Consider the following 18,506-nt stretch of genomic DNA (forward strand, 5'->3'; position numbering starts at 1 on the left):
CACTTCCAACAGCTTTTGTGCCTCTAAATGTGGATGTTTTAAGTCAGAATGTAACCTTGTCCTAACCATAACCAAGTGTTTTTTGTGCCTGAACGTAACTGTACGTTATCAGCATTGTGGAGAAACATAAAGTTTCAAGTATCTGCTACAAAACAATGTACAAATGTAATGTATCCATAGTTTTGAGGAAAACACTAGAGATTGGGTTGACCAAACCAAGACAACCAAGAAATGCATGGCAGATTAATAGATTAAGGGTTTCCTGGGGGGATCATTTCCTGTTGGACTCCACCTTAAACATCATTTCATTTGGGAATATGAACCATGTGAGCAAACTAAAAAAACAAAAGTCGGTTCAGTTCAGTACGCTTTTTTTTCCGTTCCACTGTGAAAAGTTGTAGATGGTACCAATGAAACCGTTCTGTACCGTCCCCATTTTTGGTCCCCCCTCTGTTGGGGTACCTAGCACACAGATCTGGAACTAAAAGGTGGAGCAGTGAACACTGCAGTCTGATTGGTCAGTAGAGGACAGTCACTCTGCTCAGGGCTGAGTTGTGTCTGGTTTTGAGGCTCATGTAACCACTGTTCATACTGTGGAGAGTTTTATTAGTAAACTGTACCTATAAGATGAAAGGATGTTGGATGTAAATCACTGTGACAACTTTAACCATCACTGTAGTTTTTATATGACATTTTACACACTTTTAGTATTGAGTGGATCTTCAAGTGTTAGATTTGGATCGTTCAAGCAATTTGGTTTGTCAAAGACACTAGCAAAGCAACACAGTAAGCACAGCAGAACTGTTGCATATGTCTGACTGTTGTATTTAACTACACATCTTAAAACGTGCTAGGCACAGCTGAAGATGACAACAGAAGTAAACACGTTTGCTGATTTCACTCATTTCCGCAATTTAAATCAATTTCCAGCTCTCTACCCAGAAGTGATTGTTGTTGTTGGCGTGATGTCATGGTGATTCCCTCTGTGGTCATTATGTGTCCAACTGGTCTGAGGCACAAGAGATTTGATTGGATTAGATTTGATTACTTCCTACTGGGATCAATATTTCTTCATTAACACGCAGTCATCGAGGTGCTGCACCTGTACTTCACTTTTTTCCCAGTCCTCGTAGACATTAGTCTGTGAAGTGGTTTATTCGTGGAAAGTGGGAGATGACGGAAATGAAAGGTTCTTGCAAACAGCTCAACGTAAACAAGATCTCAATCAGCTTATTTACGCCTGTTAACACTCAGTGTTTTGCTCATGAACTCCTTCGCAGGTGAGAGTATATTGAGGGAACGCCACGCCTCCGCCACCCTCCTCTTTAACCTATTTTTCTCTTCCCTCCTTCTCCCCAGGCGAGGATGATGACGACGAGGAGTGCGGGGAGGAGAAGCTGCCGTCGTGCTTCGACTACGTCATGCACTTCCTCACCGTCTTCTGGAAGGTTCTGTTTGCCTTCGTCCCGCCCACAGAGTACTGGAACGGCTGGGCCTGCTTCGTCGTCTCCATCTGTATGATCGGACTGCTCACCGCCATCATTGGTACGATGACAGCTGACGGTTTAAATTTGTACAAAAATAATATAGTATTCAAGCAAATTAAGATAAATTACAGCACTTAAAGGATATCTGGCAATAAAAGGCAAATGAAAACATGTTTAGTAACAGGATTCTTTACATTTTGGTTATTGTTATTAGGTGCGATTTGACTGATACCTTTATATTTTAAGAATATATGCTATAATAGAAGTAGTAATATGTATAGTTATCATGTTAATGTTCCTTTCATGTTATTACAGGGGACCTGGCCTCTCATTTTGGCTGCACAGTGGGCCTGAAAGACTCAGTCACAGCAGTAGTATTTGTTGCGTTGGGAACCTCTGTACCCGGTGAGTGTGTTCACTGCATGTCCATACACAGGTGCTGCCCCGTATGTTCACTCTAATATCGATCCAACACTGTCGATGTTTTAATCATCTTAAATATTGGACTTTCTGCCAGCTTTAATCAAAGACCTTTCTCCCTGCACATTTGGCATTTAGCTTTGTGAGGCCTTTATGAGCATAAATTCCCCGAGGTCTTCAATTTAGAAATAGATTTGTGTTCATCAGTGACCCCTATTCAGGGAGTATACCTTGACATTTTCAATTCCTTGCTTCAGATTTTATTACGCTTTATTAAGCTTTATTCCTCTGATTCCTCTTCCTCAGTGTAAATACTGCAGGATAAAACAAACTGCTGTCTGTTTTATAAAAGCCTCATTAAAGCTATTGCAATGAAGTTAAACAAATCAACAGCAGCTATATCAGGCAATGCACAGAAGAATAAATAAATATATGGAACACACAAAGTTGACTTTCACAGAACACAGTGTAGCACCTGCAGTGTGACAAAAATGCTGCCGAGGTGTCAAATTCCCTGGAGAGAGAAAATAAAATGTGTAGGAAGATGATAACACAGTGCAAAAGTAAAAAAAAATATACATCTCACATTTGAGATATTTTAATATTTCAGGAAGATGTGTTACATTGAGAGGTGTGGACTCGAGTCACATGACTTGGACACGGGACACAAATTTGATGAATGTTAGATTCAACTTGACATATCAAAAAAGGCTTCAGACACTTGATACCTTCCCCGAAGTGCAATGAATAAAAAGTATGTTATTTATAAATGGTGCCACTAATAAGTTATTTCCCTTAATTTCCTGAGTCAACCAACATTAACGTTACTTCAGTCAGACAACTCACGTTTCAAATGTTTATTTCAGCAGCAGAACATGGTTAGAGTTTGCCATCTAGACTCCGGCCTCATCGAGCACCCTAAGTTTCAAAGACCTGCCCTGTTTGGTTCAATTCAATCAAACTCAGGTTTGTTTGCCCCCTCAGTGCGGTTCGTTTGTGCAGGTGTGAACACAGCAATCACACTCAGGTGCGCACCAACACAACCAGACTGAGACCTTCTTGAAGAGGTGGTCTCAGTCCGGTTACAAACAAACTCTGGTGCGGTTCATTTGTGGTGAGAACGTGTTCCGACCTGGATGTGAACCAACTGCAGTCACATGACACATTGTTTGGGTTAAACATGAGCATGTTGCAGTCCTGGAGGATTATTAATGTGCACCTCCTCCTGTACTGCCTTAATATGCACATTCAGCACATCCAATGCATCAAAACATTGTTTTCTAGTTGGAGCCGCGCCTCGTTTTCAAACTGTATGGTTTGACTAAAATGAACAATGACAGCAATATAGTCCACGATGAGCAGCACTAAAATCAACCTGCGTAGTTGTCCCTCCATTGTGACATTACAAAGTGTCACATTTATCTTGCAAGTGTACTCTTCTTCAACGTTTGCTTTACTTCCTGGATTTTTCCCACATGGAAATTCTGACCAATCAAGAGCAGCTTTCTCACACAAGACATTTGATCTGGTCTGCTTGTAAATGCTGCCGTGAGAACACAAACCAACTCTAGGCAATTATACAACTTTGTAACAAAATGAGTCCCTGATTCAGACCAAAGCAAGACGACTCTAGGTCTGAAAGCACCCTTAATTGTGACTCACAAAACTATGGCTTCACACCACTAGGGTTGGGTCGGTATGAGAGAAAAAAAAAACGGTACGGTTTTTGTGAAAAACCGCATCAAGTTGGTAATACTGGATTTTCGCCACTTGGGGGCACAATTGACTCATTTAAAATAAAAAACGACCATAGGACAAAAGAGTGACAGTAACACGTTGTTTCTTTTATTCCTTACACATAAATTTGCAGGTTTAGCTTACTCAATCAGTGCAAATAAGGGTTGCCTCCTTCATCTGGCTCAAAGCCGAAGTGTTGCCATATTAGCGCATTCTTTGATTTCTTCGAGACTAAATTGTCTGCCATTATCGACTCCCCATCACTGTTAAACAAAGTCCAGGCTACAGTAGAGACCCCCTAGCTCAGTCCCCGCCCCACCCCCACACCACTCTCTCTCCTGGTCGCTGTGCGCTTGGTGAAGAGGCAGACACACAGATTCGGGCATACTATAAGCGGAGCAGACTCCGCGAGGAATGTCCGCAGTCATTCGGGCTTCCATAGTCGAAGCACTTCTGTGTTGTAGTTTCCTGTAAAAAATGTCCTTGAAAAATCCCCGCGATGTGAAAAATACATGCCAAGCAGTCTTTTGTGAGACACTGGTGCGCAGAGCGGAGTCCGCGCGGTCGTAAAATCTGAGCTTTTCGTGCACAGGGCTTGCGGACGTCCGCTTTGGGCTGACCTCCGTGGAGTCCGCACCACGTAGCTACGTTCCGCCCAAGTATGTTTGGCTATGTCTATGGTTATTAACATTTACATATATTAAATTGTGGGCTTTGGTCTTTAATAAGCACTAGACTTTAGGCGGTACTTCTATATGTCAGCATTCATTTGATTCAGAAAGAAAACATTTAGATTTTGTAATTAAATAAATAGATTAGTTGATGGCAAACTAAGACTTTATTAAAACACAAAGAGCCCTGCAAATTAATTGATTTTTTTCCCACTTAATTAAACATCTAAAGGAAAAAACAAGTGCTCCACTCGAGTTTGTTCCCTGCTGTCATGCTGAGAGAGTTTTTTACCATAACTGAGCCAGTGCAGCTCCCAGTCTCTCTGGTGTGTCTTTATATATTGAACTTTGTTAGAGGAAACAGTGCAGTCTGCAGACAGCAGCATGGATCATCCTCTAAACGTGAAAAATGAGTGGCGACTGCAACGGCCGACTAAATATGTTTTAACCTTGGCCCTGGTCTCCTGCCTCTGCACACACACACACACACACACACACACGCAGACATACAGCACATGCTTGAATACTAGATGTATAGCATGCAGACACATAAGCAGCTGTGCGGCTGTAATTACTTTGAGAAACAGAGTCACACACTTATATAATTGCAACATATTAAAACTTGAAATATGCTTTACCCACTGCACACACACACACCTGTACTGTGACCACCATGTGTTATTAACATGGGGCTATTTGTCATGTCAGACTCAGGTGGTCTCTGTCCTCCCATTTAGGGAGCTCTGGGATAAAAGTGATGTATTACATACCATCTTACACACACACACACACACACACACAAACATATGCACACATACAGAAAATTTAATATTTGAACACACACACACACACACACAAACAGAAGTACAGGCTCGCCAGCAGTTGCATTTGCAGACAAATACACACACACACACACACACACACACACAGAGCTGCTTGAAGCAAAGAAATGCACACACACGTACACGCACACACTGTGTAGAGCTACAGAATGGAAACAAAGTGGTTCAGCCTTTCTGAGGCTCTCAGCCTTATTAACAGAACCTCCCCTGCCCACCCCCCCCCCTCCCCCCCCCCCCCCCCCACACACACACACACACACACACACACACACACACACACACATACACACACACACAAACACAAACACACACACACAGACACTCTCCCCCTCACAGAGAAACAGACCTCAAGTTCTGTGGTTATTGCAGTTAATAAAACCCATCCTGTGCTGTGGTTCCATGATGATTAACCTCGTTTATCACAGTTAGCCAGGCCAACTCACACACACACACACACACACACACACAGATAGGAAACAACAGGAGTGGAGCTTTTAAATGCGAATTAGAAACTTAAGAAACTTAAATTTGTTGTTGGTTTGGGATTCAGGCAAAGCCTCTCATCAGTTTATGACTCCGGGGTATATTTAAAGCAGCCTGTGTATCATTTCATGTTGGCCTCAGAAACTCAATAAATACATTTAAAGTGAGGAAAATGCACCATGAGACTCTGTGGGGAGGAACAACTGTTATATAGGTATGACAGAAGTACTGTGCGATTAATGCAGGGTCTGGACAGAGGATTTATTATGACACAACAGATATTAAATCTAGACTGACTTTTGCAGAAACAGAAGCAAACTGCAGCAGTGTAAATGACTTCATACGTAAGCATGTTTGATCTTTTCGAAATTTGTGGTGGCAAAACTGTCCCCAAACCTCAAGGGCATTAAAGTCATTAAGGGACATTAAAGTGGCATAAGAAGACCAAAATGGAACTACAGACTTCCAGGCACAAATCTTTCCGCTGATTCAAAGAGAACTAGAGACGATGGCAAAGGTGAGCCGGAGGATCATCAGTAGAAACGTGTCTCGCGGATAAGGACACATTTTCTGATTCAGGGAAGAAACCACTACTGATGCATTTGGTTTGACAGAAGCCAAGAAAACATTTGGTTCAAAAGACTTAGCTCTCGTATTATTGTGCAGCAGCAGTACAGCCTTTATACGCAGCTGGTCTTTAGAGGTTGAAGAGGACAGGGCGGTAAAAGACATCAGGAGCCAATGATCATATAAACTGAAATCACAGTGTGAACTTGAATTAAACAGGGAGGGAATTTAGCAAATTTCAATCTTATAAAGGCATTCATCAAGGAAGTATGGCAGACAGATGAATAAAAAAAGCAAACTGGACATTGTGATGTTTTTTGTTTGTTTTGTTCGTCAACTGATTGATCAGTAATCAAATAATCATTCGTTGCATAAAGCTGTCCTTTTAGGTCAGCATGATACTCAGCCAGTCATTGTTATTGTGTAATGGTGCCCAGCGGCGTCAGGGAAAAACGCTGCGGGACAACAACATAAGTTAAGGTGGCGAAAGTCCGAGCAGGGTGGGAAGGGGTGGTGATGGATGGGTTCAACAGCCACCTACTTTCACCCAGGAGGCCAGTGTTCTTCTGCATCCTGTTCTTATATAAACCCAACCACATGCTTTTGTTGCCTAAACATAACCGTGTGCGTTTGTTGTTAAAGGAAAAAAACGTCAATTAACGGTGTCTTACCGACGTAGTGCGTTTATTTAGAAAGAGACTGTATGCAAACTGTACATTTCTTGTGAAAAAGGAGGTGTATTTTGAAAACACACCATGCATGTAACAGGCTGAGGTTGACATGGCGTCCCAAAACGTCGACAACCAACGCACCCAGGGTACCTTGCACACCATATTTTGACATGGAACGTCCATGACCAAGCTTCAGTATGTGACGAGATCGGAGTGAGAATGTGCTGTCTTCACAAACATTGATCAAACTCCCCTTGGTCAAAATACAAAATCAGAAGCGATCAGTCTCTTCTTTCACATTTTTCTTCCCCAACTCGCGAAACCAGTCACAGCTGCGTCAGTCGTCCAACACTTTGATGTACCCTCCTGAGACCCTGTGTCCTCACATGAGGACATCACATTTTGGATTTACTTGACCTTATACATCATTCTACTTAACCCAGACCCGTTGTCCTCATTCATGGACACTTCTTTGTGCCATCTAGTGGTAGTAAGAGCACAATACACTAATCCTTGTAAAAACAAGATGGCAGCCATCTCTGCCAAGTCAGTCTGCAGCCGATCCCGACACAAAAGTGGACAAAACCTGATCAGATTTTATGGTTGAAACTTGTTTATTCATTATTAAGAATGTTTGTAGTTTGATATGGCAACAAAGTTGACCAATTTTATCAACAGTTACAAGCTAAGACCTTGTTAATTAGAAAATACTCGTTTGCAGACATTGGGATTTTATTGTTTCTCATTTGGGGACATTGGGACTTTACTGTCATTGACAATGTTTAGTTTTTTATACTTATCAGGTCCTACTGATCCCAAATAGCTAGGAGAAATTAAAAATGTATACCAAACAAAAGTTCAGGTCTCAGGAGGCTAGAGCAAAATGTCTCACACAAACTTCTATGAGAGTGTTTTCAATATTCAATTTTCAGAGAAGACAGTTTCGTAACATTTTTAACCCTCTTAACTGATGTCTAGCATCACCATTTGCTCAATTTTCCCCTGGCCAAAAACTTGATCCATAACGAAGTATCACACCAACTAAGGGCCACATTTCCTTGAAAGTTCCTGTGGATATATGTAATCCCAAAAGTATGGATCCTAACGTTTCTGATGAGCCCTGATCTTTTCTCTATCACCACTGCCAGGCAAAAATGTCTCCATGCAGAGAGACTGCCAGAGTGCCTTGAGCACATTAGTGCCCTCCTGTGAGTCCTTCCATTTTAAAAGGCAAGAGGGAAAAGGGAGCAGAAGAGACACAAATGAGAGGTGGAGGGAGAGGATGTAGAGCAGACAGATGAGGCAGAGAGAAAGAGAGACCCTGGTTGATTGACAGTAAGGGAAAGGAAAAGGGCAGAAAACTCTCCAGGGAGGCATACTCTCACAGAAGGAGCTGCAGCGTGAAACCTGTTTCACACACGGACGCACACACACGCGCACCGCTACCGAACATGCAAGCACCCACGCACTCACCCACTCGATCAGGCACACAAGCACTCAAAGACCAATTGATGCACGCAGACTCACACAGGCCTCTGCCAGCTGGTGGAGGCATGGCGTCAGATTGGACCCAGGTGGCGTCGTTCACTGCCACACACAGACTGTGCACATGTATGTACTGCACACATGCAGGCACACAGAAATAGAGCCTTGATAGGCACACACATACACACACACTTAAGCTAAGCAGGCCCGTCCTTGAAGCTTTAAGGTGTGTTGGAAGATTTATCTTTGCTGGACTCTTTCTTTGGCCCATTGCCTCACCCTCCTCCGTCCTCTTCCGGTCCTCCCATCATCCTGTTTTCCTCCGCCAGTTTGGCTGCCACTTCAAGAAAGCCCTTCCTTGTGTTTCCTCTCCATGTTTATCTCCTTTCACTGTATCTGGCAGATTAAAGCAGGAGGACATGAATGACTAACGAAGGGAAGATGGCAGGAAAATTAGCGCGAGGTAACAGCGCTAACTGACCATTTGGCTATTTGCTCAGTCTTTGTGCTCTCAGCGAAGAGCCTATTGTTGAGATTTGGCACTGCTCCTTTCAGTACCCCAAGGAAAATTGCCCCTTTGGAGCTGCTGTAGTTTGGCAAACATGAAACCAGGAGAAAAAAAACTGGGACTAAGCAGCACAATGCTGGTCCTCCATCAGGCCAAGATTTGTTTGCCCCTCCAAACTGAGATCCAGCCTTGTAAATTATTGATCTTGGACCAGATTCAGCCTGTTCTGGCTGCCAGCGACAGAACGCTATAACAGGATTAAAGATTGTGGTTTCTAATTTAAGGTTCCCCGTCTAAATGTGGAAAACAGGATTTGCACAGTGTTCTGTATTAATAATTATAAGTGTTCCGCATTCATCAAAAGCATCCTTCTCTGTCAGCAAGTTCTTGTGTAACTCACAAATGACTGCATGTCAGAGTCAGGAGTTCAACTCCAAGTGTAAATCTGTTTGCACCGTAGAACATTCAGTCAGTAACACTTAATTTACACTGAATGCACATATTGTATTCTGAAGGGCAAAGCACTGTGACTCTGCCAAGGGCTCATCTCTCTGTAGCCTTAACTTTCCAAATCAACACTGTAGTGGTTAAATGACAGAACAGTTATATAACTGTAGTAGTAAAGTTCGGTCTGATGGTTTGAAAGGTTTGAAAGGTCACAGTTTCACAGAATTAAATGTGTTTTCCATTATAGATATTATTGCCTATACAAATTAGCATGGCAACCTGGACTTTATTTTTTAATTATTCAAAACTTTCCGACTTAAATTATCAACTTCAAAGAGCACAATGTGTTTCTATGCTTAGTACAGAAATAGTTAGATATCAAGGTGTGTGTGTGAGTAGAAACTTAGGTTGGTGTAGTCATTGTTCATGCAAAGGATGCTGTAGGACTTTAGTTTACTAGTAATATGGGAAAGGATTACTTACTTGCTTTTTATGTTGAAGAACTGCCAAAATACCTAAAACAAGCCCACTCTCTCTGTTAGTCTTGTTTGCAGATGATCTAATCTAATCTTACCAGAGAAAGAAACAACCACTGGGGAATGTAATCTCATCCCTACTCGTCATATTTGGCCACTTGGGCTGATTTAAATCAGTGGTTCTTAAATGTTGTGCCATGGCACACTGGTGCGCCATAATGTAAATCCAGGTGTGCCGTGGGATTTTGTGATAACAGCACATTATTATTACTGCAATATTCAACTGGGCCTATAGAGCTTGGTCTCACTCCGAAGTCATCGAAATCCAGCGCCTGGGCAGTGACTTGCAGCATCGGAAACCAATTAAAAAAGGTGTCCTTTAATGTCGGCATGATACGCAGCCGGTAGCCGTTATAGTTTAACGGTGCCCAGTGGTGTGAGGGGGAAACACAGCCTGACAAGGACGAAAGTTAAGGCGGTGAAAGTCCAGCTAGGCCAGGCAGGAGGGATGGTGGATGAGTCCAAAAAAACACCGACCTTCACCTGAGAAAGCGGTGTTTGTAAGATTATAAAGCCAAACCCTGTTCTTTTTTCCCCAAACCTAACCATGTGTTTTTGTTGCCTAAACCTAACCACGTTGTTGTTAGTTGTTGGAGGAATTTTGAGTTTATTTTGAAAGTCACTGTATGTAAACGTTAAATTTCCTGTGAAAACGGAAGTGTATTTTGAAAGGAGGCAATCCATGTAGCAGGCACAACTTGACACGGTGTCCCAGAACATCAAGAACCAACATACCCAGGGTACCTTGCACGTCATAGGAGAGATAAGAGTGATAACACGTTATAGAGTCTATTGTGCACAGACAGGTGTGCCTTTGGATTTTGACTTGCCCTTTGGTGTGCCTTGGGCACAAAAAAGTTTGAAAACCACTGACTCAAATAATGCCGGGGGTGGGCAGCCTTTTGCATTGTATCTTGACGTAAAAAGGGTTGGTCATAAGAAAGGGTTGGCGGTTACGTTTAGGCACCAAAACTACTTGGTTATGATGAGGAAGAGGTTATGGTTGATGATAGTGAGGCAACTCATGAAAGGGGTTGGCAGTTAGGTTTACTCATCAAAATTATTTGCTTATGGTTATTCACAAGTTGCTATAAGACACCCAGCTTTGAGTGGCACATACGCCACAACCAGTGTTGTTTGTTGGTCTCGAGCACCGGTGTCCAGGGGCAAAGTCTCCTGTTTGTAAGACCAATCCACCTCCCCTCCTGCCCACCCTGAGCAGACATTCATGCTCTTTAAACTATGTCCGTTGCTCTGAGCATCTGATAATGCAGTGCAATGCAATAATGCAGATGGGTTTACATTAGAGTTGATAAAAAGCACAGACGATTGACGGTGCCCCTGACGTCACTATAATGATGCCGGTGGCCGAGACAATGCCTAAGTAGTGTATTCTGACACCCTAGGAGAGACCAGGCTGCACTAGCTAAAATGGTTCCCCTCATACTTTCAGTAAGGCAGGGCACCTTTAATGAGCATCCATTGAGTAACGTGTTGGTGGAAAATGCAAAGTGTGCCCAAATTTGATCTCCCTTCTTTTCTTTCCCTGCCCAGATACCTTTGCCAGCAAGGTCGCTGCTACCCAGGATCAGTATGCAGATGCATCCATTGGTAATGTGACAGGCTCCAATGCTGTCAATGTTTTCCTGGGCATTGGGGTGAGTCCAGCTCATTTAAACATGATTGATTGATTCATAACTTGTGTAAAGGCAATGGTGCTTGTCATAGTGCCATAGAAGGAATTACTATAATTTATTTGTATTAATGTATATATGTTATTTCTTAGGTGGTATTCTTTAATGCTTCCACTATTATAAACAGTCATGTTATTCAGTTTGATTCTGCTCATGCTTGACAGGTGGCGTGGTCCATCGCTGCCATCTACCACAATAGCAAGGGGAACGAATTCAGGGTGGATCCAGGCACACTGGCCTTCTCCGTCACGCTCTTCACCATCTTTGCCTTTATCGCCGTCGCCACGCTGATGTACCGACGGCGGCCGGAGATCGGTGGAGAGCTGGGAGGGCCCCGGACATCGAAGGTTCTTACCACCATGCTGTTCATCAGCCTGTGGCTCCTCTACATCCTCTTCTCCTCACTGGAGGCCTACTGCCACATCCAGGGCTTCTAAGATGACGGGAGACGCCGAAGAGAAGGGTGGGACAGAGAGAGAACATGAAGGAAGAAACCAAGGGGAGGTGGATGAATGGAAGGATTTGGAAATTAAGGCTGTCTCATTGATCTATCACTCCCTCCCTTTACGCAATAGGTCGAATGACGGATAAATGGATGGATGTACAGATGAAGAAAATGGAGGACGCATTAAAGCATCTAAATACAGAACGGAAGGAAATACGGATGCATGGAAGGACAACAAAAATTATAGGAGCTAGAGAGATAGCTCAGAAGATGGAACGAAGGAATATGTTTTTTGTCTTGATTTATAAATCCAAACCAATCAAGTTGTCTTAAACCCATCCGCGTTTTAAATCCATAAAACAAATCCCCAAACACACATGAAATCAAAATGAGTTTTAACAAAACAAGGAAGTTAAAACAGACCAACACAACACCATATATCCTCAGATGTGTGGCTTCAACAACAACACTCCCATTAGTCCCCCCTCAGTTGGAGTAGTGCAACTCCCACGTCCAGCTACAGTAACAGGCGAAGAAACAGAAAAGGACAGAATAACTGTATCAGTATGTTCATGCATGACCAGACGATACTGAAAACCACAGTCAGAAGAAACCGGATGTATTGCCACAACTGTTTAATGACAACAAACTGTGTGCGTGCTGGTGTGTGACTGTGTGTTTCTGTGCTCGTGTGTTGTGGGAAGATGGTCAAGTACTGTGAAGAAAAAAAAACGCCTCTCGTTTCGCTGTCGCTGCGTGAGACAGAATATGCTTTCGTATTCGAGGTCTTTTTGACTCTCCCAGCCTGTAGAAATGCCGAGTGAGACTCTTTCGCGGGAGGGCGCGTTCAATGAAATGAAACGTTCTGGACGTCACTGAGGTGAGAAATGTAAATACAAAGAGCTGAACGTACATTACAGCTCCACTGTTTTCCTTCTGAATGTCTTGGTTACGCCATGCGCTCCTGAACGGGCCCTCTTTCTGTTGCTTTATACAGTAGATGTAAATGATTTAAGGTCTAATTTGAATCAAGGAGGGGTTAGCGTGCTTTTACCTTTAATAAGGCCGTGTCTGAGAGGACAAAATGGCCGCTCTACCGTTAAAAACTGTTAGAGATTATCATTGCATAAATATCTAGGTTAATCTTATGTGTGTTTTCGTTTTGTTTTTTTTAAACTGTGGAATCTGGTTTTCCACCAATGAGATTACTACCATCGTGTGTCAATCGTAACATTGCAATAGACTTTGAAAACGTAGGTACCGCCCTCTGTGAAACCTCATCGGCTGTCTGTTTCTTTACTGCCTCTGTCAACGGTTTTCTCACTTTGATGCCGCTTTCCTGTAGGTTCTCTCATTATCCCTGTGTGTCTTAAGCACCTCCCCCTTGGCTGGTCAGTGGACCAATCAAAATCCTCAAGGGCTTTGTAAGAAACAACCACTAATCCCTAACCCTGACCCTTGATTTATAATTCTTCACATAGATTGGTCTTTAGGGGGCTATTTAACAAGGATTTGCATTCCTTGACATTACACACCAACTGCTCAGATGTTAGGAATTTCCCTCAAGGGAAATAACAAGACAACATGTCAGCTTCATTGAGTGCAGACTTTGTCAAAACAAGGATCCAGAGTTACCTAAATATCGGCAAAACCACCCCGATGATCCAAAGTTCTTGATCGGACAAGGCTTCAACTTTTCTTGGAGTCTTTCCCACTTCATTACAAAGATCGCCTATAAATTGCGGTCAGCCTTATTTCAAATTAAACCATCCATGCAACGGGCTGCCTCCTCTCTGCTTCTTAAATAAACTACCCTTTAGGCATCATGATCATGAAGGCCTTAACCCAAAGGAAGCAATGACATATATTGTTCTTTATTCAAGGGCAAGTGTTTGCTTTGGACTGAAGAACTATAATTTAAACTATGTGATTCACTGCTTCATGCTGACCTTGGAAATCAACCATTGAAACTTTGCATTCAGCCAGTTTTGAGTCTTAACAAAGGAGCCATCAAAAGGAATAGTCAAAAGTATTTGCTGCTGGTGGAGAAGTAGGCTTACCAACTGATATAGGTAAATAAGTATCATCTTACTTAGGGTGCATTTGACAACCAGACTCTGTTTAACAAGCTTACAGAGGTTTGGAGACAATTATTTGTGTAAAAAATAGGAGTATAAGATTTTTTTTTTTTACAATCTATTCGATTGGCTTCCCAGCCCCCAGAAACTGTCCCCCTTTAGGACCTGTATCACAAAGTGAGTTCAGCTTGGTCATGCTTTCTTTTGGTCACACTGGCAGTTTTGCATAACCAGTCTTAAGCGGGATTTATACTTGTGCGGTAGACCCTATGCCGTAGCCTACGCATTTATACTTGTGCGGTGGTGTGTCTTTGTCACTCTGCAGTTACACCTTCAAAACACTAGTTGGCAACAAAGGTTTCTGTGAAGTGCTGTAAAGTTTAGTTGATTCAAAACACACATTAAACACACATTAAACATGGCTTAATAGAGTCAAACACAAGTACACAAATCAGCTTCACTATAACTCACAGCATTCACAGACAAACACTTGTCTTTATCTGGACACATTTTCCCCACAAATACAACATGCTAACGTTATTAGCACAAGCCTATGGCAGTTTACATTGTATAAATTAGCCTAGCAGCTAGCAAACTTTTCCTCTACTCATATGAAACCAGGGACAACAGCAACATTTAACAAAGGTAACATTACAAAATTTGGCTCCATTACAACTCACAAGGTTCACTGACAAAACAACTGTCTTATACTAAGTTTGTTTTCCAAACAAATATAACATGCTAACGTTATTAGCACAAGCCTATGGCATTTTACATTGTATAAATTAGCCTAGCGACTAGCAGAGATTTCTTTTGCTCACATGAAGCCAGGATAAATCACACACAAGACTTAAAATGCTATTTTAGTGGAGGCTTTATTGTCTTTTCAATTTATTGTTTCTTATCTGTGAAATTAAAGTAAATAAAAGCTTCGTTTCCACTGAGGGAAATGGTTTCAGCTTACAAACATAGACAGGAGGTCTGCGTCGCCACGACACGTAGTTAAATTTCTGGGGAGGCGCACATAAGGCTACGGCGTAGGGTACGGCATCGATTCAACACAGAAGTATAAATTCCGCCTTAGATAACCAAGTGGCTCTATCAAGATGGAGTTCATACCTATAACATGCAACATTAACAGCTTAAAAGGAGCATGTTTAGTGTGAGGTGATATGCATTCATGTGAATCATTATCAGATTGGGTATGCAAAAAGATTTTCTACTTGTGCTATCAGAAGTAGAGTGCAAAGAATAGCAACATTTGAACAATGAGGAGTTTCAGCACAAGTGTTTCAGCTACAGATGAAGAATCCTGTTATAAAGCCAGAGCAAATGTTTCCTTCCTCTCTGATATAAGACAAATAATTATGGAAAGCAAAGTGATTCTTCTGGTGTGTAAACATTTCACACTGTGCTCATTATTACTTGTGCTTTAGTCTATTTAAGGCGCCTGTAGGAGTGATGATGACTGTGTTTGTCAAGGTGATGCTCATTAGTTGAGCAGCATGAGTTACTATTTTTGATCTAGCTCGATCAAAAGCAAACTATTCCTAACACCAGAATATCTTGGTTAAGCTCAAAGTGTATCTGACTAATCTCACTTTATGATACAGGCAGTAACAGGATAATTGAAGTAAAACAACACACATTGTCTCGGCCCTCTATGAAATTAAATTCGAGCTTGAATTTGACCAAAAGTCTGCGTGCATGATAGGACAGACGTTTCCATCCAGAACACTGCGATGGCCTCATAGGCAGCTAAAGGGTTTTGAAAACACTAGGTGTGCTGTTTCAGGACATGAGCTACCAAACATGATCTCACGTAACGACCAAGCTTCTTTGAAAACCCTTGTCAAGTGCTGAGCTAGCTAAACATGTATCAATGAAACTGCAAAAGCAACTGATCGACAAACTGACACTTACCAGACGCTCACTGGCTGAGAATCTTCTTTCAGGATTCAGTCACAGACAAGACACATATCCTGAGAACATTTCTGGGTGTATTTTTAGCCAAACGGGGCGGGAAACACAAAAGTGGCTCAAAATCTCGTCCTGAAGTATGTGTAGAATATAAATCTTCCATCCTATCTTGACTGTCAGAGAGGTTTACACTTCAGACTGTTAACTATTTTACTCTAAAACTGCAGAGATCTCAATGTTCAGAGAACTTACTGTATAAATAGGCATTCTAAAAAGTCCATAGTTTGTTGAATGGCACTATATGCATCTGAATTGGCCAGAATTTTCCTGCTGATGTTGTGTTTTTTTTACTTGATGTATAATATAATAAGTAATATTTTAAATGTCATCTGTAAAGTAAGTAGTCTGGGCTAGATGTAATCCATTTAAAACTTGGCAAAAAAAAAAATCTTGTCACAGACAGCTTTCAACCCCTGTGAGAGAGTAGAGCTGAGCAGAGCCCTGGATTGGATGAGTTTGGCAAATCCGCAGCGTCTTGAGGAGAACTTATATTAAATATACATACATGTTCCAGTTTTTGTGACCTGGCATATATTAGTGATTCACCAAATGATGCACCTTGAATAGTAAGCACTCCGGAATACAAATCTCAGTAGGTGATGCGACACAGAGGTCAAGCAACAAGTCTTGCATACTGAAATCTGGCCAAACTCACAACTGTAATGCTCCGACTTCTGTTTGCAGCACAATTTGGGAACAGCTTTTAAACAGCCACTTCCATTTGCCAAACTCTGCCCAATGCACCGCTCTCCGCTAGAGTAGCTGTTCTCCTGTGAAGGCCTTGGAGTGGCAGTTTACCCCTGTTTTGCCAAAGGGAAATCTTTCTATCAGAAACTTAGTATTTGCAGTCCGACCTGTAAAGGGTTTTCTAACCAATGGATCTTTCTTAAAACACCAAATATTATTCATATTTCATTAACACTTTAAAAGGAGACTTGATGTTGTTTTAACCTAACCAGAATCTTTCTATTTGAATTTGTATGCATTTGTCTCTTCACTGGCATGGAGCTTAAGGTTTATACACTGTAAAAAAAGTTATGCTAGCTTGTGCAAAAGAAAAAAAGAAAAAAAAGTAGAAAAAGGATAAAAAGAAATAACATTGTGGAAGCTGTTTGCGTCACTTTTTGAGTAACTTCAACAGGGTGTAAATTATCTTTGATATCGCTAAATCGTGTTGGATTTACTGAAAACGTGCCTGCTGCCTAATCTGTCAGAGTGAGCTCGCGCAGGAATGAAAAGCTTGCAGTAACGTAGTTGTTTGCATCAAAATTAGTTTGCCGCACAAATTTTTCCAGAAGCTAACATTTTTCATTAACAGGGAAGTTAGTTCTTTTTGCTACGCCGGCCTCGTCGCACCGCCTCTCTCAGTGTATCTACCTTGACTTTAAAGCTAGTCTGACGTGACGCTGATGGCAGATTAACGACAGCTGTTCAAAGCCACACAGGGTTCGGACCAAGGTGGGAAGCTAAAGTTGGCTAACACAATGTTAGCAAGTCTGATTGCTTTACCTGCCACGATTGTAAGTACCAGGTTGTTTCTTTGAAAGCAACTTCACCAGGCAAAAAAAATCACATTTGCATTTAGCTTCCTCCCTTGGTTTGGACTTCTGAGGTTTGAAGGGCCAAAGGTTAGCCAGCCCAACGCTGTAAATAAAACACTAAGAGCAAGCTAGGAGTAGAAAACGAGCTACAGTAGACCTTTTTTATTCTCCTGTGGCGGGGTTTGAAGACGTGGGCAGGGGTTTTAAATGAAGGAAAAGCATTGCACTGGTTCTTGTCGCTTATGTGAAACGGCTACTATGTTGTTTCGTCGAAAACACTAACAGAGTTGCTTCTGATGTAAACAACGACAACAAATTTTGTTTTTTGACTGATGTACACAATAATAATGTTGTACCTGATGTATAAAAAAAATAAAAATACAACAGTGGTGAATCAGTTGTGAACCATTTACGATGTTGCTTCTGATGTGAAGATTGATCGTGCGTTCTCCGTTGCGTCGTTCACTTCTTAACCGACTGTCTGTCTGACAGACTGAGGAATAAAATGAATGCAACACCAAACAGACAGACCAACGAAAGTAAGGACAAACACCCCCTGCTGGTACAGAGCCGAGCGGCGTCGTGCTGAGACGTCACTACGGCCATTAATGTACTGTTGAGAAAAACTTTACCAGAGCTATTCTCTACCCTTAAAGTAACATTTAACGATGTAAACGGATGATAAAGAGAGGAAGGAGGAGAAGGAAGACGAGGAGGAAGAAGATGAACATTAAAGGAAAAAAACAAGAAGTTACAGCCATACATTGATTTCTGGGTCAGAGAGATTGAAATGGACTTCTCCTGCCCAGCATGTGTATTGTTATAGTGTCTATCTGCCCCTCTGTGTCTCTCCCTCCTCTTTCTGTCTCTCTGCTGCCAAAGCAACCAAAACTGGCGGCGATCCTTTCGTTCTG

General features: G+C 42.0%; 1 protein-coding gene across 2 annotated transcripts in view; it reads left to right on the top strand.

Moving 5' to 3' along the window:
• slc8a1b (solute carrier family 8 member 1b) overlaps nt 1-12,365 on the top strand; it is a 210,607-nt gene extending 198,242 nt beyond the window's left edge. For both annotated transcript variants that reach the window (XM_033613727.2, XM_033613726.2), the window contains exons 8-11: nt 1,360-1,545; nt 1,803-1,892; nt 11,409-11,512; nt 11,713-12,365. In XM_033613727.2, the coding sequence (XP_033469618.2) occupies nt 1,360-1,545; nt 1,803-1,892; nt 11,409-11,512; nt 11,713-11,985 (653 nt within the window). In that variant the 3' untranslated portion in view covers nt 11,986-12,365. The remainder of the gene's footprint in view (nt 1-1,359; nt 1,546-1,802; nt 1,893-11,408; nt 11,513-11,712) is intronic.
• The last annotated feature ends 6,141 nt before the right edge of the window (nt 12,366-18,506 follow it).

This window comes from Epinephelus lanceolatus, chromosome 17 (genome assembly GCF_041903045.1).
Source record: "Epinephelus lanceolatus isolate andai-2023 chromosome 17, ASM4190304v1, whole genome shotgun sequence".
In the NCBI taxonomy this organism is placed as follows: domain Eukaryota; kingdom Metazoa; phylum Chordata; class Actinopteri; order Perciformes; family Serranidae; genus Epinephelus; species Epinephelus lanceolatus.